The 20705-nt window shown below is 57.6% G+C and overlaps 1 protein-coding gene across 2 annotated transcripts in view; it reads right to left on the reverse strand.

Moving 5' to 3' along the window:
- Positions 1 to 20382, reverse strand: part of LOC139601220 (receptor-type tyrosine-protein phosphatase V-like) — a 47770-nt gene extending 27388 nt beyond the window's left edge. For both annotated transcript variants that reach the window (XR_011682844.1, XM_071450047.1), the window contains exons 1-15: positions 19841 to 20382; positions 18797 to 18860; positions 16273 to 16539; positions 14220 to 14486; positions 13419 to 13685; positions 11500 to 11772; positions 10570 to 10830; positions 9579 to 9851; positions 8856 to 9125; positions 8058 to 8327; positions 7662 to 7934; positions 7129 to 7401; positions 6477 to 6746; positions 5177 to 5449; positions 2390 to 2662 (exon numbers count right to left, since the gene is read on the reverse strand). Coding sequence is in view for 1 of the 2 variants with exons in the window: in XM_071450047.1 (XP_071306148.1) it covers positions 2390 to 2662; positions 5177 to 5449; positions 6477 to 6746; positions 7129 to 7401; positions 7662 to 7934; positions 8058 to 8327; positions 8856 to 9125; positions 9579 to 9851; positions 10570 to 10830; positions 11500 to 11772; positions 13419 to 13685; positions 14220 to 14486; positions 16273 to 16539; positions 18797 to 18860; positions 19841 to 19906 (3640 nt within the window). In the remaining variant the exon portion in view is untranslated. The remainder of the gene's footprint in view (positions 1 to 2389; positions 2663 to 5176; positions 5450 to 6476; positions 6747 to 7128; positions 7402 to 7661; positions 7935 to 8057; positions 8328 to 8855; positions 9126 to 9578; positions 9852 to 10569; positions 10831 to 11499; positions 11773 to 13418; positions 13686 to 14219; positions 14487 to 16272; positions 16540 to 18796; positions 18861 to 19840) is intronic.
- Between the last annotated feature and the right edge of the window lie 323 nt (positions 20383 to 20705).

Raw genomic sequence — 20705 nt, forward strand, 5'->3', positions numbered from 1 at the left:
ATTATTTATAAATGTTTAACTTACTTTTATATTATTAACACAAAAGGTTTTAAAATCTAGATAAATTAAATTTAAAATATATATATTAAATCTTTATATTAAACAGCACTTAAACTTAGAATGAATAAACTTTAATAACAGAATAATAAACTTAATTTTAATAGAACAGTAGACTGATAAAATGTAACTCAAGAGAACTTAAATATAGTGAAACAATCTTATTAATATTCAACTTATTAAAGGTTATTATTTATAAACGTTTTAACTTATTTTTATATTAGTAACACAAAACATATTAAAATCTAGATAAATTAAATAAAATATATATATATATCTTAGAAGATCTTTTAGATGGACAGCACCCTTATCCTCCACTGTGTGGCTCCACCCACCAGCCCAGAGGCAGCTGAAAGCTTCTGCAAAGTTCTCTGTGCTTGTGTGAGCAGGGACAGCCCTGTCCCCTGGGGAGGGGCGAGGAGGGAACACAAAGCCAGCCTGGGGACAGGGGAAGGTGAACTCCCCACTGCTGCTCCTCCTGCCTGCCTCTGCCCTGAACCATGGCTCTGGAGCTCCAGCTGCCCTCACCCAGGCTGGTGGAGCTGATCACAGAACCACAGAACCACAGAACCACAGAATCACAGAAAAATGAGCTTGGAAGAGACCTCTTAAGATCATCGAGTCCAACCTATGCCCTAACACCTCAACCAGACTCTAGCACCAAGTGCCATGTCCAGTCTTTTTTAAACACATCCAGAGATGGTGATTCTACCACCTCCTTGGGAAGAGCATTCCAGTACTTTATTATCCTTTTGGTGAAAATTTTTTCCTAATATCCAACCAGTACCTTCCCTGATGTAGCTGGAGACTGTGTCCTCTGGTTCTGTCAGTGCTGTGCTGCCTGGAGGAAGAGACAGACCCCACCTGGCTACAACCTCCCTTCAGGAAGGTGTAGAGAGTGACAAGGTCACCTCTGAGACTCCTTTTCTCCAGGCTGAGCACCCCCAGCTCCCTCAGTGGTTCCTCACAGGGTTTGTGTTCCCAGCCCCTCTCCAGCCTCGTTGTGCTCCTCTGGATGCACTCAAGCATCTCAACATCCTTCCCAAACTGAGGGGCCAGCACTGGACACAGCACTCAAGGTGCAGCCTCACCAGTGCTGAGTGCAGGGGCAGAATGACCTCCCTGCTCCTGCTGGCCACACCATTCCTGATCCAGGCCAGGAGCCATTGGCCTTCTGGGCCACCAGGGCACTCTGCTGGCTCATGTCCAGCCTGCTGTCAGCAGCACCCCCAGGTCCCTTTCTGCCTCAACACTGTCCAGCCACACCATCCCCAGCCTGGAACGTTGTAGGGGATTTTTGTGGCCAAATTGCAGAACTTGGCACTTGGACTTATTAAACTTCATGCTGTTGGACTCTACCCATCCATCCAACTGATCTAAGTCTCTCTGCAGAGCCCTCCTTCCTTCCTTCCAATAGATCAACACAAGCTCCCAGCTTAGTGTGGTCTGCAAATTTACTAATGAAGGACTCAATGCCCTCATCCATGTCATCTGTAAAAATATTAAATAGAACTGGTCCCAGTACAGAGCCCTGAGGGACAGCACTGGTGACTGGCCCCAGCTGGATGCAGCACCATTCACCATCACTCTCTGGGCCAGCCATGCAGAGATGATGAGAGTGGGCAGAGCCCTGCTCACTGCCATTGCCTGGGCTGTGCTGTGAAGGTCAGCAGGGCCCTGTTCTTGGCTGTTCTCAGCTTTCCTGACTGCCCAGCAAAGCACACTTCGGTTGGAACCCTGGATGCTGAGAATTTTAGACTTTCTGTGCTGAAAGGCACAGACATACAAGAGAACACTGCATTTGACCTGAGGCTGTGGAGAAGCTTCCAAAACTGATAGCACTGGGATTATGGGTATGTAGTTGGTTAGAAGTGTGTAATATCACAGGGTGGAAAACTTAGAGTTTGGGGTTTTAGAATATAGAAATAAATATGAAGCAAGATGGAGGTTTTCGGGTCGAGACAGGTTGTTCTTCTTTACCTTCTTCTTCCTTCTCCATGGGTTTGGGTGGCATTTTGTGATTGGACAGAAAAGTCCCGTGAGGGCTTTGAGGGATCAGTTATTGGGTTAAAAGGGAAAATAATTTAGGTGTCAGTTCTCAATTGGATAGTTTAGCCTAAACGACCTTATAATAAGAGATAGTTAGCCATTTTGTGCCTTGCTAATAAAAGACTGCAGAACTCAGTTTTGAGGCTGTAACCCTGATAAGAAAACAATAAACACCTGAGTCTGAACATGAACTATCATGTCAAGTGCTTTCAATCCTGACCTCAAGAGAGGCAGAAAAAACAAGCAGACAACCCACACACATCCCCTCAGAAAAGGTACTCACAAGTCCAGTTGCTGACGTTCCCTGCAGGTGCCCTGAAGGAGCCAGCCACAGATGCCACCTCCAGCAGGTATTTGCTCCCTGGGGCCAGCCCCGTGAAGGTGAAGTTGTGGGTGTCCCTGCCAAGCGAGGCTGTGGCTGCCACAGTGCCCAGGGCTGCCCGGTACAGGGTCAGGCTGTATCCATCCCTGCCCCCAGCTGGGGCCCCCCAGGCCACGCTCAGCCTGTCGGGGTGCCCCGGGCTCAGCAGGCGCACGGCGGCCGGGGGCAGCGGGGCTGGGGAGGAAACACAGGTCACTGCCACAGCCACTGCTGGGCTCAGAGCAAGGACAGGCTCCAGCTCTGTGCTGCAGGAGCTGGGGCAGCAATGGGGCTGGGGAGGAAACACAGGTCACTGCCACAGCCACAGCTGGGCTCACAACAAGGACAGGCTCCATGTGTGTGCCAAGCAGCCACAGCTGGGCTCAGCACAAGGACATGCTCCACATCTGTGCTGCAGGAGCTGGGGCAGCGGGGCTGGGGAGGAAGCACAGGGCACTGCCACAGCCACAGCTGGGCTCAGAGCAAGGACAGGCTCCAGCTCTGTGCTGCAGGAGCTGGGGCAGCGGGGCTGGGGAGGAAACACAGGGCACTGCCACAGCCACTGCTGGGCTCACAACAAGGACAGGCTCCAGCTCTGTGCTGCAGGAGCTGGGGCAGCAACAGGGCTGGGGAGGAAACACAGGGCACTGCCACAGCCACTGCTGGGCTCACAGCAAGGACAGGCTCCAGGTGTGTGCCAAGCAGCCACAGCTGGGCTCAGCACAAGGAGATGCTCCACATCTGTGCTGCAGGAGCTGGGGCAGCAACAGGGCTGGGGAGGAAGCACAGGGCACTGCCACAGCCATAGCTGGGCACAGCCAGCACAAGGACATGCTCCATGTCTGTGCCATAAAGTCCCCCCTGCCCCAGAGCAGGCTTTGCCCTGAGCAAGGCAGTCCTACCCACACAGCTCAGTCCCTCCTGGAGACAGAGTGCCCGCATACCCAGGCCGCTCGTAGCCGCTGCTGCCTTAAGCAAGCTTAGTGGATTTCAGCTCTTTAGTGATTATCAGCTCTCTCAGGATTTCCAGCTCTTGCTTGCTAAGGTGCCAGTGGGCTCGGGGGAGAAGCAGATGAGAGAGAGGAGAAGGAGAGGTCCTGGTGGTTCCACAGTGATGGTTTTACTGAGGGGTCTGTGAAGGGTTCCAGCGATGGCTCTTCTTCTGCTGAATGGGCTAAAACAGCCCCTTTTTATAGGTATAGGGGATCCAAACTTGTCCAATAGTAGGGGTTAGGGGAAAGTGACCTTGGGGTTACAGAGATAAGCTAGGGTCCGAGAGGCAAAAGACAGGAGCTTATTTTGCTATCTCATCATGACTCAGTAATTCCTGCTGTTAAGTCTCAGCCCTCCATGGGGTCTTAGACAATTCTGTGGGGTCTGCTACAGTGTCAGGCCTGTGCTGCAGGAGCTGGGGAGCCAGCACACCTCGTGTTAGGGACAGGACACCCAGCAGCAGGACACAGAGACCTGATGGTCATGGTGCAGCAGGACAGGTGCTCTCCGAGGGAGGATCCCCTCTGACAAACACCTCCTCACCCTCACTTCTCTCTTTTCTACTCTCATCCCACCTCACCTTTAATGATGATCACCCTTACTGGTCCCTCTCATGCCAAGCCCTCCTCATCCAAGTCATGCTCATTCCCACAGCCCAGTGGGAACACCTGCACCCTGCCATGAGCACAGGGGTGTTCCTACACCCAGCTGCTGTGCAGGTACAGCACTGGCACAGCCTCTGTTCTCTGACCAGCCCTAGAACCTTTCTGGCTGGGGAGAAGTGCTGGATTAGTGGTTTCTTGTACTACACTGATTCATTTCACGAACCTTTATGGTAAGCTGGTTTCTACCTGTGGGAAAGGATTCAGTGAGCCTCCTGTACACATGTATAGCACAGGTGCCCTGTACACATCTGTGCTTCTGTACACAGGGAGATGTCCCAGCACAGGCAGGGAATGTCCAGCACAGGCACATCTGGGCAGCCCTGTTTTGTGGCAGGCCCAGAGCCTGCAATGCCCCCATGGTGTTCAGCAGCCCAAGACAGGAAATGCCTAGTGATGATGACTGGACCTTAGAAGCCCCTTTTTCTGCCTTCAGAACCCTTGCTTATCTCTCTGTAAGACTATAGGTCACATTCCTTTGACCCTTACTATTGGACAGTTTCTAAAACCCCTGTACCCTATAAAAACCCCTACTTTTGCCCAGTTTGGCAGAAGAGCTGTCCCTGAGACCTTCACAGAAGATTCAATAAAGACACTCCTCTGGAACCTCACACAGCCTTCTCCTCTCTCTCCCTGTGTCTGCCTAAGGCACCCAGCAAGCAAAGAGCTGAAATCACAAATGAGCTGATAATCACTAGAGCTGATATCACCTAAGCTTGCTAAGGTGGCCTGTGGCTGGGAGCTGTTTGGGAGCTGGGACAGGCTGTGCTGGACAGGGCTGGGCTCTCCAGACCCCATTGCAGCCCCCAGGGATACCCCAAAACACAGCAGAGGCTGCATATGAGGTTTCATCAGCATGGCCTTGTGCAAGCCTGCCAGTGTCATGCAGCCAGCAGTGTGCCCCTGCACCAACTGCTGAGTTCACACCTGTGCAGAGGTGTTTGCACATCTCCAAAGCCACCAGGTCCCCCATGAACCTCCCAGCTCTCCCCAGGACAGCCCAGTTTGTGACATTTCCCACCCCTCTGCAGAGGACACTGCTCCAGGTACTTACATGTCCAGGCACTGATTTTGGGTGCTGCTGCCTGGTACTGTCCAGCTGTGGCAGTGACTTCCAGTGAGTACTCGTGTCCTGGGGCCAGCCCCGTGAAGGTGAAGTTGTGGGTGTCCCTGCCAAGCGAGGCTGTGGCTGCCACAGTGCCCAGGGCTGCCCGGTACAGGGTCAGGCTGTATCCATCCCTGCCCCCAGCTGGGGCCCCCCAGGCCACGCTCAGCCTGTCGGGGTGCCCCGGGCTCAGCAGGCGCACGGCGGCCGGGGGCAGCGGGGCTGGGGAGGAAACACAGGTCACTGCCACAGCCACTGCTGGGCTCACAGCAAGGACAGGCTCCAGCTCTGTGCTGCAGGAGCTGGGGCAGCAACAGGGCTGGGGAGGAAACACAGGTCACTGCCACAGCCACTGCTGGGCTCACAGCAAGGACAGGCTCCAGCTCTGTGCTGCAGGAGCTGGGGCAGCGGGGCTGGGGAGGAAACACAGGGCACTGCCACAGCCACTGCTGGGCTCACAGCAAGGACAGGCTCCAGGTGTGTGCTGCAGGAGCTGGGGCAGCAATGGGGCTGGGGAGGAAACCCAGGGCACTGCCACAGCCACTGCTGGGCTCACAGCAAGGACAGGCTCCAGCTCTGTGCTGCAGGAGCTGGGGCAGTGGAGCTGGGGAGGAAACACAGGGCACTGCCACAGCCACTGCTGGGCTCACAGCAAGGACAGGCTCCAGGTGTGTGCCAAGCAGCCACACATGGGCTCAGCACAAGGACAGGCTCCACGTGTGTGCTGCAGGAGCTGGGGCAGCAGCAGGCCTGGGGAGGAAGCACAGGGCACTGCCACAACCACAGCTGGGCTCAGAACAAGGTGTGGTTTCTACCTGTGGGAAAGGACTTAGTGAGCCTTCTGTACACAGGTACAGTACAGGTGCCCTGTAGAGATGTGTGCTTCTGTACACAGGGAGATGGGTCAGCACAGGCAGGGAATGTCCCAGCATGGCACATCTGGGCAGCCCTGCCTGTGCCAGGCCTGTGCTGCAGGAGCTGGGGCAGCAGCAGGGTGCCACGGGCTGGCTGTGGCTCTGTGGCAGCTGTTTCCTGCCCGGCTGCTGGCTGAGACTGTGGGTGGCTACCAGGGACAGGGTGTGGCACAGGGTCAGGCACGGACTCCTCGTGCTGCATCCAGCAGAGAACAAGCACTGGGAACGTCCATGGGTGGCAGAGGTAAGCAGGACAGCTGCACCAGTATGGCCCCTGACTGAACTGGGAAGGGGAGATCTGGTGAAGAACACAGCAAGGAGAGCATCACACTCACGTGTGCAGTGGGTGAGGTTGGGGGTGCTGGCATGGAAGGGCCCAGCTGTGGCCCTCACTGCCACGCTGTAGCGGGTGCCAGGGCTGAGGCTCCTCAGGATGTGGCTCCTGGCATGGCCACCCAGCAGTGTGTGCCCCACAGGAGTGCCAGACGCTGTGTCATGGGCATCCACCACGAAGCCTTCTGCCCCTCGGCCCAGCACTGCCCAGGTCACCACCAGTGCTGAGCCTGAGGGGCTGCTCAGGGTGAGGTTCACAGGAGCCAAGGGATCTGCAAAGCAACAGGGAGCCAGTTATCCCTCCTGCTCAGTGCTGAGAGCTGGCTGCTGTGCCCAGGGCTCCTCCAGGCAGGTTGGACCAGAGATCCTCTGGAGAGAAGCCTGGGCACAAAGGGCCAGGCAGGGCACACGGCTTTGAGAGTATCATCCCTGGGGTGTGCTGCTGGATGTGGCAGGGGAGGTAACCAGAGCCTCTGGGGTGGATGGGGGGACTGGCTCTGTGTCCAGGATGGAGTGAGGGCAGTGAGCACAAGGGTGGGACCATCACACAGAAGCTGTGGCCATGGCTTGGGATGGGGAAGGTGACAGTGGGTGCTCTGGAAGGATCAGGAGGAGGCTCACAGTGGGGTGCCCAACCCAGGCAGTCAGACTCACATGTCCATTGGGTGACATTGATGGAAGAGGCTTCTAATGAGCCTTTCACAGCAGTGACCTGCACAGCAAACTTGCTCCCTGCTTCCAGCTGAGTCCAGGTGGTGTTCAGGGCATCTGAACTCAAGGTCTGGACCTGAATCCTGCTCTGGGTGCTGAGGCTGTACAGAGTAACATGGTAGTGGTCCCTCCTGCCAGGGGGCTTGTTCCAGGATGTGTAAAGCTCTGAGGAGCTGCCTGGGTTGGTAAGGCTCAGGTTTGTAGGTGCAGCAGGAACTGTGAGGAAAAACAAGACACACAAGTCAGAGAGGAAAAAATACACTTCTGAACATGCAGCTATCTTTGTACACAGAGACTGTGAGAGGCAGGAAGTGACCACAGGCCAGCTTCATCAGAAACCAGGCCAGGGTGCCTTCCTTCTCCTTCTCCTTCTCCTTCTCCTTCTCCTTCTCCTTCTCCTTCTCCTTCTCCTCCTCCCCCTCCCTCTCCCCAGGCACCAACACTGATGCCACCACCCATGGGTGTCAGCTGCTGACCTGTGCAGCCAGTGATGTTCTCGGGGAGGGAGCGGTAGGGCCCAGCCACTGCCCAGATCCTCACAAGGTAGCATGTCCCTGCTTCCAGCTGTGCCACAGTGACATTGGTGCTGTCCTTCCCTGCTTCCAGGTTCCTTGGCTGTGCAGAAGAGCCCTCCTGGAGCACGCTGAGCAGGTATCCATCCCTGTGGCCAGGAGCAGCCTCCCAGTGCACAGCCAGAGCCCGGGCTGTGCTGACAGGGCTGGCAGACAGGGAACGAGGAGGCAGGGGGACTGTGGGAGAGAAACAGCGTCACTGGGGCAGACCTGGGCTGGGCAGAACTGATCTAGTGTGGGAATGGAGCTGGGAGCTGGAGGACTGTGGGCATCCACAGGGAGCAGGGAGCTGTGCTGTACCAGTGTAGCCGATGGCAGTCTGAGAGGAGATGCGATGAGGCCCGGCCTGGGAAATGATCTCCACACGGTACCGGGAACCTGGCACCAGCCCCTGCAGGTCCAGCTGGGTCACTCCACGGGGCACAGACACATTCCTGATGATGGACAGGGACTCAGCCACTGAGAGCTGCACCAAGTGATCTCTGCCACCTCCGGACTCCACCCAGCTCACGTGCAGCTCCTGGGGTTCCCGGCCAGGCTGCACACTCACGTTAGCCAGGGACAGGGGATCTGGAGGGAAGCACAGCATGGACACCCATGAGGTGGTGGAGAAGCCAGGGCACAGCCTGCACCTCTGCACAGGGCTGAAAGAGAAGTGGGGGCACCGGGCCACCACATCTCCTGTTCTCCTGGGGGACATGCAAGCTGCCTGTGCATGTCCCCAGGGTGCTGCTGGCAGGCAGGTGCTGAGAGCACCCAGCTCCCAGTGGGCTGCTCTGCTCCACAGATAGGGAGCAGCAAGCCCATACAGGTCTCTATGCTTCCTTTCTCACATCCCTCTCCCACCAGTCCCTGGCTGGCCTTCAGATCACCAGTGGTCTAGACAGAAGGTTCAGCTTGACTTGGTCCTTTGGGGCCCAGCACGTGGCACCTAACCTAGGACACTGTGAGACCTGCTCTGTCTTCCAGGTCAGGGAGCACGCAGGTCTCACTGGAGCCCTCCCTCCACCCAGACAAGTTTGTGTCATCACTGCTAGTCTTGCAGGCAGTGCCAGGATGTCCCATCCCTGCAAGAGACTGGGAATATTTCTGACTCACATGTCCACTCAGTGGCAAAGTGTGATGAGGATCTGTATGGGCCAGCGAGGACAGTCACCTTCAGGAAGTACTGAGTGCCAGGAGACAGCCCCAGGAATGTGAAGTTGTGGGTGTTTGGCCCCACTGAGGTGTTCCTCTGTGCTGCATGGCTCTTGCTGTAGAGCTGGAGGTGGAACTGGTCCACATCACCAGCAGCCTTGTCCCAGAAGGCCGAGAGCCCCATTGGGCGCCGGGTGTTGGTCAGCGTCACACCGGATGGAGCCAGGGGATCTGAGAGAGAGGAGAGAGCCAGGCAGTGAGAGGGGACAGCCAGGCAGTGAGAGGGGACAGCCAGGCAGTGAGAGGAGGCTGTGCTGTGCTGTGGGGCTGTCCTGGGCACCCTGCCCTGTCTGTGCCTGCTGGGGTTAGGTCAGGAGTCAGCACAGCAAACCCAGAGCAGCCAGAGCCCCTGTTCCACAGCAGACACGGGAGCAGGTCCCCACCTTCCCCTGGGTGATATTTGGGAGTTTTCTGTTCAGTGATGGGTTCCTCCTGCACTGCAGACCCTTCTACTTCCAACATGGCTGAATGTGGCTCCAGCTGACTGCCCATTCTGTCTGTCTATGCACCCCTGTCTCTGATTCCCATTTCCTCACACATGGGCCACTCTGACAGAGCATTCTGCTCTCAGGGGCAGGGGTGGTTGTGACCTGCAGCAGGGTGAGGTAGCACTGACACACTCACATGTCCAGTCAGTGGCTGATCTCACAGGGGATCTGTAAGGCCCAGCCACAGCAGCCATCTCCAGCGTGTACTGCCGCCCAGGGACCAGGTTCTCCAAGGTGACATTGGTCCAGTCACTGCCCACAGTCACATTCCTGACCTGCTCCTGGGACTTGGTTTCCCAGAGAGTCCCTGTGTAGCCAGTGCTGCCAGAGGATGCTGCTCTCCAGGAGGCTTGCAGAGAGGTGCTGTGGCCCCCATTGCTGAGGGTCAGCTGCTCTGGGGACAAAGGGTCTAGAAAAGGAAAGGTCTAGAATCACCTGGCAGAAATGCAGCTCCAAATGTGCTGGGGCAGGAATCCCTTCCCTGGATAAACCTGCACCCAGGTGCTTGGAGCACCCCTGCTGCTGACACCCACACACCAGTCTGGCAGGGACTGGGCCAGCACAGCTCAAACTGGCAGAGAAAAAACTGTTCTGGTGCTGGAGGAGGTGGTGGGTGGTGGAGAGGGTGGCTGAAGGCAGCGTTAGCCTGAGCAGTGATGGCTGAGGAGAAGGGCACTGGGCTGCCCCTTGTGCCTGGTGACTGGGAACAGCAGGGTCACACACAGCAGCAGCACCTCTGCCTCCTGCTGAGCCTTTTGCCCAGTTCCTGGATTCAGCTGTGGAAGATGTGTGCTGTCAGTGCCCTGAGGTGTGACACTAGGGGAAGGGATTCTTCTATATTTCCTATATTAAAAACTAAACAATCAATCAACATCATTCCACAATCACCCCAAAACAAATACAGAACTAATCCTAAAACCAACCTTTTCCTTTTCTTCCCCCCCCCCAAAAAAAAAAAATCCCAAACAAAAATATAAATCATGATCACAAATCATCAATTAATCATCCAGTAAACTTCAACATTCTTGTAGCTTATAAAAAGCATGACACTGAAGGTGTCAAGATGGCTGCCACACACACCCAAGGACAAAAGACTTAGTCCTACCATCAGGGGCTGTGGCACTCACATGTCCAGTTGGAGATGCACTGAGGTGAGGATGTGTAGGGACCAGCCACAGTGCTGACCTCAAAGGTGTACAGGGTCCCAGGGTGCAGGCCCTCGTAGGTGAAGCTGGTGACCCCCCTGGGCAAGGAGCTGTTCTTCACAGGGTGCTCTGCAAGGCTGAGGAGCAGCAGGTAACCCTCCCCTGAGGCCTCCTCCCAGCTGGCCAGCAGGCTGTGGGGGCTGCCCTGGCTGGACAGGCTCACAGCAGAGGGTGCTCGTGGTTCTGCAAGGGACAAGGACAGCATGACACAGGGCAGTGCATCAGGCACGGCTTTCACAAGAGATTTTCTGCTTTTCAAGTTGCTCTAGGGGACCCTAGAGCAGGGGGGTTGGACTAGATGATCTCCAGAGGTCCCTTCCAACCCGAACAGTTCTGTGATTCTGTGACACTGCAGTTGTCTCCTTCCCACACAGGGGCAGAAGGGGCTGCAGGGAGAGCTCTTAGGGCCCCCAGCACCATGGGTTGGGTGGGCACCTCCCCCCAATTGTCCCTCCCCAGAGTGGCAGATCTGGGGCAGCACCAGCTGTGGCTCCACAGGTCACCCAGGAGATGAGCACAGGGAGATGCCCCCTCAGGGGAGCTGGTGGTGCTTCCCTGCCCACCCATGCAGCTGTGCTGAGGGAAAGGCAGGAGCTGCCTGCAACCTGCCCAGCAGAGTCCAGAAGGCACAAAGCAGGATCTGATCTTGCTCTGTGCCTGGCACAAGCCTGCCCAGGAGCTCTGAGCCCACCCTCACCAGGCGCTGTGGGGAGGCAGAATTTCCTGCTCTGACCCACAAGCTACTCTTGAGACCAGGTGTCCCAGGTGCCCTGTCCCTGTGCCTGCCTCACCCCCAGCCCCCTCCAGGCAGCAGGAACAGCCCCAAGGGCCACACATGGGCTTTCTGCTCACCTGTCCAGGCTGCTGAGCTCTGTGCTGATGCCCTGTAGGGCCCTGCCACTGCCACCACCTGCACAGAGTACTGCTGGCCAGGGCTCAGCCCGTGGAAGGTGACGTGGTCGTTGTCCCCACCCACGGAGATGTTCCTGGTTGGAGCACTGTCCTGTCCCTCCTGCAGGGTCACCAGGTAGAAGTCCCTGTGTCCCCCTGGGACACTCCAGCGAGCCTCTAAGGAGTTCTGCTCCTCTGCACTGCTCAGGGTCACATTGTCTGGACTCAAGGGGTCTGGAAGGGAATAGGATTGTGTGAGTCAGGGTTATGGGGTACTCCGTACCCCTTACACTGCTGAGCCTCATTCCTGCAGGGTTACGTCCAGCCTTAGACATCCTTTTGGACTGAGCCATCTGCACTCCCCAGCACAAGCATTCCTGGACTAACAGAGTCCAGACAAAGCTGGCAGCCTTGCTGGGAAATTCCTGAAAGTCTCCTTGCACTCCATTCACATCCCACCATGAGCTTGCTGATATTCCCAGGAACTGGCTGGACCAAACTCCTGGCCAGACGCCCCTGGCTCGTGTGTCTGCCATGGGGGAATTCTGTTCAGTGGAGCAGGTCAGAGCTGCAGACAGCAACAGCAGGGATCAGCCTCACTCCAGAGCAGAAAGAAACCAGCTGGAGCTCTGGAGGCCTTCCAGAATCCCATCTGCATGGAGCAGGGAGCAGGCTCCAGCTTCCCAGGCTGGCAGGTGGAGCAGGAAGGAGCTGGAGATTTGACACTGGTGGCACCCAGCTCCTCCCAGCATACACACGAGCAGTGTTTGGCCAGTGCCAGGACAAGTCACTGGCCACAGCAGCTCTGAGTCTGCTCTGGCACCTCCATCCTGTGAGGGCCAACACTGCCTTGGTGTTCAGTGTGAATCTGCTCTGCCCTCTTCATTGCCCTCCTGGTTTTCCTGGAAACATCTGGGAGAGCCAGTTCAGGACTGGAACTTTTTACTGGGCTATGGATGTGGTGTCACCAGCAAAGTTCCCCTTTTTCAGGGCCCTCATCAGGCTGAGGCCAGAGCAGAGTGGCTGGGGGAAGGTGCAATAGTGGGTTCTGGAAGGGCTGCCCTCACTGTTTTGACCTGCCAGAAGCTCCTGGATTCCTTGGCTGTATTTGCACAGCACCCATCGTGTTGGGAACATCCACCAGGATGAGGTGATCAGGTGCTACCACAACATATCCCTGGCAACAATCAAAGAGCACCAAAAATCCATTTCATAGAACCACAGAACTGTGGAAGGGTTTGGATTGGAAAGGACCTTGAAGCTCATTCATTCCCCCTTCCACTATTCCAGCTCTCCAGCCCTGTCCAGCCTGGCCTTGGACACTCCCAAGGATGGAGCAGCCACAGCTGTTCTGGGAAACCTGTGCCAGGGCCTCAGCACCCTCACAGGGAAGAATTTCTTCCTAATATCTAATTTAAATTTCTCCTATTTTAGTTTAAAACCATTCACCCCTTGTCCTATCATTGTCTGCCCATGTAAAAAGTCTTTCTTGTTCTTGCACAAGCCCCTCCCAGAGGCCTCCAGCTCAAACCAGCTCAGCTGCTGCCCCTTTGCCCCATTTTTTCTGCTGCCCTTGTACAGCCATGAGAGCCAAGTCCCAGGAGCACTGAACACCAGTGGGACCTGCTGCCCTTCCATCCTCCTCCTAGGGGAGAGCCCACAGCCTGCTCCCACTGCATCTCAGGGAGAAGCAGGCCAGCACAGGGGATCCACCTGCTGAAGGGATTCACTGGCCCCACCACAGCAGTGCCCCAGAGCTGGGGCCTGGAGCAGCTTTTGGCCAGGTCCAAGCAAAATCACCCTGTGCACCCAAGGATTTTTGGATCCAGAGGCTGGACCAGAGTCAGGGAGAAAGCTGGGGCCACCAAGCTGATACTCACATGTCCAGGCAGTGGCATTGGGTCCCAGCGCAGTGTAGGGCCCAGCTGTGGCACTGAGCCCCAGGCAGTAGTGAGTGCCAGGCTGCAGATGCTGGAAGGTGTAGCTGCTGAGGCCCCTCCTGGCTGACAGGCTCATGCTGACCTTTTGGGTGAGGAGGTTGTGGAGCTCCAGGTGGAGCCAGGCAGCCCCTGCAGCCCCTGCCCAGGAGGCGACGAGGCTGGTGCTGGACCCTGGGCTGAGCTTCAGCTGGGTGGGGATGGAGGGAGCTGAGGGGAAGAGCAGGACACAGCAAGATTCAGCATTGGGGCTGGTGATCCCTGGAGCCTCCTCTCTCCCTCCTGGTGCCCACAGCTGCTCTCTGTGGCAGAGGGGTGAAGGTCTGGTAGGGGTCTACTGAGGGTTGTCTCCTGTGCCCCCTCCCACACAGGCTGGAGGTCCCTCCACATTGCCATGGTCTTTCAGCTGCAGGGCAGAGGGGTGGCAGACTGGGAACTGCAGCACTGCCACAGCTCTCAGCAGCGAGGAGATCCAGGATCCCCAGACTGCCCCTCTCTGTTGGGAACAGGCAAATCCAAGCCCTGGGTGCTGCAATGCAGGCCCAAGTGCAAAGTTTCTCCCTTGGCCCAGGCACTCAGCTCACATTGAGGATGTGAAACACTCCAGCCATTCCCCACCACTCACAAGGTCCCCACCCCAAGCCTGGAGACATCCTCCCCTTGCCAGCCTGCCACACGTGCTGCATCCCTCCTGCCAAACCCTTCCTAGCACCCCTCCCTCCTTGGGCACCCATCACTCCCTACCTGTCCACTGGTGGGTGCTGGTGCTGGCCTGGCGGGGCCCAGCCAGGGTGCTGACCTTCAGGGCATACTCACTGCCCGCCTGGAGCCCTTCAAAGAGGAAGGTGGAGGTGCTGGGCAGGAGGGACACGTTCCTCACCAGGCTCTGGGAGTGGCTGTGCCACAGTGCCAGGCTGTAGCCGTCCCTCTGGCCGTGCCCGTGTGCCCAGGCTGCACGCAGAGAGGAGGAGCTGCTGCTGCTCAGAGTCAGGTTCAGGACAGGCGAGGGACCTGCATGGGACATGGACAGACAGGGCTGGCTGCTTCTGCCACAGCCTGAGCTGGCAAGCTGCTCACAGGCTGGTGCAACTTGCCTTTGCCCAGGGAGGTGCTGCCAGGCAGCTTCACAGCACCCAGTCACAGAATCTTGGAAGGGTTTGGGCTGGAAGGGACCCTAAAGCTCATCCAGTCCCACCCCCCTCATCAGCCTGTGGCCAGAGCAGAGGGTGGCTGGGGGAAGGTGCAATAGTGGGTTCTGGGAGGGCTGCCCTCACTGTTTTGACCTGCCAGAGGCTCCTGGATTCCTTGGCTGTATTTGCACAGCACCCATCATGTTGGGAACATCCACCAGGATGAAATTATCAGGTGATACCACAACATATCCCTGACAACAATCAAAGAGCACCAAAAATCCATTTCATAGAACCACAGAACTGTGGAATGGTTTGGATTGGAAAGGACCTTGAAGCTCATTCATTCCCCCTTCCACTATTCCAGCTCTCCAGCCCTGTCCAGCCTGGCCTTGGACACTCCCAGGGATGGGGCAGCCACAGCTGCTCTGGGCATCCTGTGCAGAGACACCTAACACTAGCTCAAGATGTTCCAAGCCCTGTCCAGCCTGGCCCTGGGCACTTCCAGGGATGGGGCAGCCAAAGTTTCTCTGGGCAACCTGTGCCAGATCTTCACCACCCTCACAGGGAAGAATTTCCTCCTAAGATCTGATCTAAACTTCTCTTCTGCCAGTTTAAGACTCTTCTCTCTTGTCCTGCCACCATCTGCCCATGTAAAAAGCCCCTGTTTCTCCATTTTCAAATCCTCTCTAGGCACTAAAAGGCATTTCCAGGGTCACCTGGGAGCTTTCTCCTCTCCAGGCTGAACAACCCCAGCTCTCTCAGCCTGCCTCCAGAGCAGAGGGGCTCCAGCAGGGATTCCCCAAGCACAGCCCCATGACCTCCCTGAGCACTCACCAGCCTCCTGCGGGCTGTGTGGGCTGCACCATCCCCTTGGATCAGTCTCAGCAGCTCCTCTGAATGGAGCAGGGAGGCTTGGTCAGCCCAACACATGAAGGTGAAGCCATCATCACCTGGAAGCTCACCTGCTGACAGGCCCTCTGTGCCTGCTGGCCCTGTGGGTTCTGCCACCTGCCCTTCTGTGACAACCAGCTTCTGCTTCTGCCACTGCTGCCTGACACCAGCCCTTCCACTGCCCAATCTCCTCCCTCCAGCTCCACTCTCCTTTGCTAGGTTTCCCACCTTCACCTGCACTGATTTACTCAAGGATCTTCTGGAGAGGTGCAGGCAAGGGCTGCCATCCCCACCTGAGCTGTAGAGCCACCAGCCCTGCCCCTTCTCCGGCCCTTGGCACAGAGCAAGGCCTGGGGGTGAGCAGTGATTGACAGAGATGTGCCAAAATTGTGGAGCAGATGCTCCTTCCTTGTAGCCATTTCTTGACTTCCAGGCGTGACATTTTCCACCCCTCAGCTCTCTGTGAGCCACACCATGGGCTGGTCCATCATTACCTCCATTAGTCTAGGAGGAGAAGACACAGCATGAACCCAGCCCATACAAGGTGCAGGGGCAGGACAAGGATGAGGGAATGACCCCTAAGACTCTGGGGACACAGAAAGGACCCTGGTTCTTGTGAAAGTGAGGAAAAGCCCAACCTAAGACTCTGGGGACACAGAAAGGACCCTGGTTCTTGTGAAAGTGAGGAAAAGCCCAACCTCCCATGAACTAGTAGGGCTCCAAACAGCACAACAACCACTGGTAGGAGCACTGAGGTCCTGGGGAGCCCTTACTTGTCTGTGCTGTGATGGTCTGGCTGGCAGTGTCCATGCAGGCCAGCGTGGCTGTCACCTCAATCTCGTAGCGTGTGCCAGGAGTCAGCCCATGGAACCAGAAGCTGGTGGTGTTGGGTCCAGCAGAGCCATTCTGCAGCAGCATGCCTGACCCCAGGGGGGACAGGGCAAGGAAATATCCCTTGGCACCTCCCTCTGGCTCATCCCAGGACAGGAGGAGGGAGTCTGAGCGGTCATGGTCACTCACACTGACATTCAGGAGGGTGCCTGCAGAGGCAAATCCAAAACTCTCAGCAGGGATTGGTGGTGTTGGGTGCCAGCCTGCAGGGCCAGCTCCCAGCCACCCACCCTTGCTGGGGTACACCACCACCCTGACCCAAGGACTCTGAACAGCCTTTGGGAAACACAAGGATGTTCAGAAACCTTCATGGACTCAGGTCAAAGGAAGCTGTCAAAGAGATGCTCTAAGCATGGAGCATCTGCTCCACTGAAGAACGACCAGGAGGCTTCAGTCACCATGGGCTTTGTCCAGAGAGTCCTGGTTTAAGGCAGAGAAGTTCCCTGGCTGGGTCTAATCCACCGCCCATCACCTTGGCTGGCCTGAGCCCCTCAAAAAGATGTTGGAAGCTCTGAGCCCACCATGGAGGAGCAAGACAGGGAGCAGGATGGGTGTGGCAGGGAGATCATTGTGCTCCCTGCAACAGTCTCTGCCCCTGTGTGGGCTCTGACAGAGGAGGGGCAAAGGCTGCTTTGGGGGGATCCAGACAATGAGACACCCCCATCCTGCCCAGTTCAGAGGTGACATGGGGGGGCTGGGACACTGCATGCATGGAGGAAATGTGGGACCAGAGAGGCCCCAGCCACTGCTGAGGTGTGTCCCTGCACTGGCTGTGCTGCAGCAGCGAGGACAGGGGCTGTGGCATCCCAATGGAGTGTCTGGGGACAGGGAAGTGGCATTCAGGGCTTGGCCTAATTGATGGGTCAGTGGCTGAAACTGCTATTGAACTCCTGCCCTTAGAGCTGCTCAGGAGTCACCCACACAACAGGAGGCAAGCAGAGCCTGTCTGTCAGGCCCAAGCTGGTGGTGTGACCAGGGCAGGGTCATCTCTGCCTCACAATGTCTCCAGCAGATTGTTACACACCTCCATCCTCAGCCTTGCTGTCAGTCATGGAACCATTTAGATTGGAAAAGCCCTTTAAGATCATTGAGTCCAACTGCTCCCCCAGCACTGCCAAGTCCAGCACTAACCCAAGTCCCCAGGTGCCACATCTATGGCACACAGCCTTTGGAAAATGCCAGAACAGCTCTAGTGCTAATAACACATTTGTGAAATAATTAGCACTTCAAATTTATGGTGTGCAACGTGTTATGACAGGCTTACATAGGGTCTGGCACAGTGAGCCAGCACAAACCAAGCACAATGACTGCCCCAGAGGGCTGCCATGGGGCACCTTTACACAGCCAGGGAGGAGCAGTGTGGGCTGAGCCCGGGGCAGGGACACCATTGGCACTGCTCAGGAGCTCTGTGTGTGTGTCTTCCCTAGAGCTGGACTTTCAGAACTATGTGCAACTTCTGTTCCATGCAATGCTGTGGTTTGGAGCCTGCTGGTGAGGGCAAAAGGACCAGACAACATCAGATGGACATGAAAAGGAGCATGTAGTGCCCCACAGGGCCATCCCTGAGAAGTTCAAATGTGTATTTAGGATCAGCCAGCTCAGGAAGGGTAACATTGGCTAACTAAATGTAGCTGGGTGCCATGGGTGAGGTGTCTATACCTGGGCCAGCTGCCCTGGGCCACCCTTGCTGTCAGCAGACACCCAGAGCACCAGGCAGAGCTGACCTGAAGGCAACTCACAGCTCACTGTCCAGCCTGGTGTCAGGCAGGGATGGTTTGTTACTGCAAGCTCTTTCTTATCTCCTGAAGGTGTGAGCTCTCAGCCCATGTTTCTCTGCTTCTCTTGAGTTTCCAGCAGCTTGATCACCTGCCTCCCTCTGTCACCCTCCTCACATCTGCAGCACAAATGTACCTAAAATGGGCCAGATGTCTATGACCCCAGCACTGCTCATGTTCCCACTAACCACACCACACACAGCACATCCACATCCACCTCATGCCCTTACAGGTGCCTGTGGATCATCCAGGTGATTTCTCACTGGCACAGACTGATGCCATGTGGACACTGTGCTGGCTCCAGGCCTACAGCAGCTCTGGGGCTGCCTTACAGATTCTGATCCAGCTCCAGGGCTCTGAGCAGGGCACCTATGGCTGTGCTGCCACTGAGCCCAGCTGGTGCTCTGTGGAAGCAGAGAGCTCTGGAGCCTTGTGCCCCCATCTAGTTGGTTGCTGGAGAAGGATGGGACTGACTCTCCCCCTTCCCTGGGCATGTAGTCAGCCTAAAGCAGAATATTTACAAAGCCACTCTTAACTCCAAGAGTCCTGGTCCAGCACATCTCATCTCACCCCTCCAGGCACGAGACCATCCTGCCCTCCTCGGCCTGGGAACCTCCTTGCTGTGACTCACCTCTTTCACCACGTGCATCCTGGCCCTCCAGCGCTGCCTGTGCTGTGTGGTTGCATCCCTTGCCCTGGGGGATTGAAAGTGTCAAGTGAGAGAGGAGCAGGATGAGACCAGCACCCGGGAGAGGTGCCCTGTGCCAGGCACAGCTCCCACCCTGACATGGCATCTGTGGGCTCTGACCCCTTTTCCTAGGAGAGCCTGGGTCACTTCTCAGACCTGCCTTAGCCAAGGCAAAGAGACAGGCTTGGCAGATGCAGCCGGTGGGCTGCCCTGGCCTTTTGCACAGGTCCTGGGGCTGCAGACAACACAGGCCATGCCCACAGGGGAAAGGCCACCAAACCATCCAGGGCACAGGAGAGTATCTGGAGAGAGAGGGAGGGATTGAGCTCTGCACAGGGCCTGGCAATCTCAGTCCCTCTACAGGCACACCTCCTTCCCACCACCAAGGGAAGGGAGGGACCGCAGACCTCAGTCCAGCTGCCACCCCAACGGGCAGAACAGAATCCCCGGAGCCCCTGGCACCCTCCCGGCAGCGGCGACACCGGCGTGTGTTCTCACAGCCTGCTCCCAGCAGGGTGTGCCCGGCTTTGGGCTGGCGTCAGTTCCCCCCACGTTAAAGGAAATGTCTCCTGCCCACTCCCTGTCCTGCAACAAGCCACAGCAGAACCATCATTTTCCTGGCGTTCTTTTCCCTCGGCTCTGCGGGCAGACTCGTGTCGGCTCCCCGCCGATCGCGGCGCTTTTGGCAGAGGAGAGCGAAGCGGCTGGGGACCCTGGGAACAGCAGCCGGGCCAGTGGCGGGCGAGGAGCCGGCAGCCACGGCAACGGGGACACGCCGCGCTCGCAGGCAGCGGGCCCGGAGCACCGGGGGCGAGGGGCAGCGGGGGAAGCGCCGCTCGGGATGGCGAAGCCGCTGATGTGGCGCAGCTGCACGGCCAGGGAGAGGCACCCGCAGCCCCGAGCCGCTCGCCCGGGCAGCCCCTGCGGCAGCGAGCTGGCAGCCGAGAGCTGCGGAGCCAAAGCGGGGCTGGGGAGCCGAGCGCTTACCTGTGCCAGGGTCCCTGGGAGCCGCGGCACGCACAGCACCAGCAGCGGCAGCAGCAGCGACCTCATGGGGACCTGGTGGCAGCAGATCAGAGGGATGACCAAGTTGGGCTGGAGGGGCAGTTCCTCAGCAGCGGCTGTCCCCAGCCAGCCCCGTGTCCCACGGCAGCCAGGAGCCGTGTCCCCGCATGCTTTCCGAGCGCGGGTGACAAGATGGCATCACTGGGGACCGGCCAGCCCGTGGCACCTCGGCCGGGCCCGCTGGCCCTGGGCGGGGGCAGAGCTCGCCTCCAGCCTGGGAGAAGCCCAGCGGGGGCGGCCGCCTCTCGCCGGGCGCATTTGCTGTTGTCGCCGCAGGTCCGCGTCCTCTGCGGTGACTCCGCAGCTGGCCCGGGGAGAGCGGATCAGAGGGATCTGCGGGCTGCGGGCAGAGCTGCCGGCCCGGGGGGAGGCTCTGCTGGCCGGGCTCTCGGGGACCTCGCTGCGGCGGGGATCGGCCGGGCTGGAGCCCGCTCTGGCATCAGCGGCGGCTCCGGGAGCCGGGGCGGGAGGGGCGGGAGGAGCGGGAGGGGAGGAGACGGGACGGGACTGACGGCGGCTCCAGGCTGGGAGGGCGCGCCCGAGCCGAGCCAAGCCCAGAGCAGGGAGGGAGGGAGGGAGGGGGCAGCGGTGGGCTGGGGTGCTCCAGGGAGCTGCGTGTGTGGAGTGGGAAGTGCTGTGCACTCTCTTCTCCCTCTGTGCCGCACCTTCAGGCACCCTTCAGCTCGGCGTGCTCTCATTGCTGTGCAGGTGCGGCTGGGAGGGGGTTTGGGCACGCCGAGGGCAGGGATGGGGGTGTTTCTGTGCCGTGCCCGTGGGCCGCGGGCTG

This window comes from Agelaius tricolor, unplaced genomic scaffold (assembly GCF_023055355.1).
Source record: "Agelaius tricolor isolate 1412-34295 unplaced genomic scaffold, bAgeTri1.0.p SCAF_30, whole genome shotgun sequence".
Taxonomy (NCBI): domain Eukaryota; kingdom Metazoa; phylum Chordata; class Aves; order Passeriformes; family Icteridae; genus Agelaius; species Agelaius tricolor.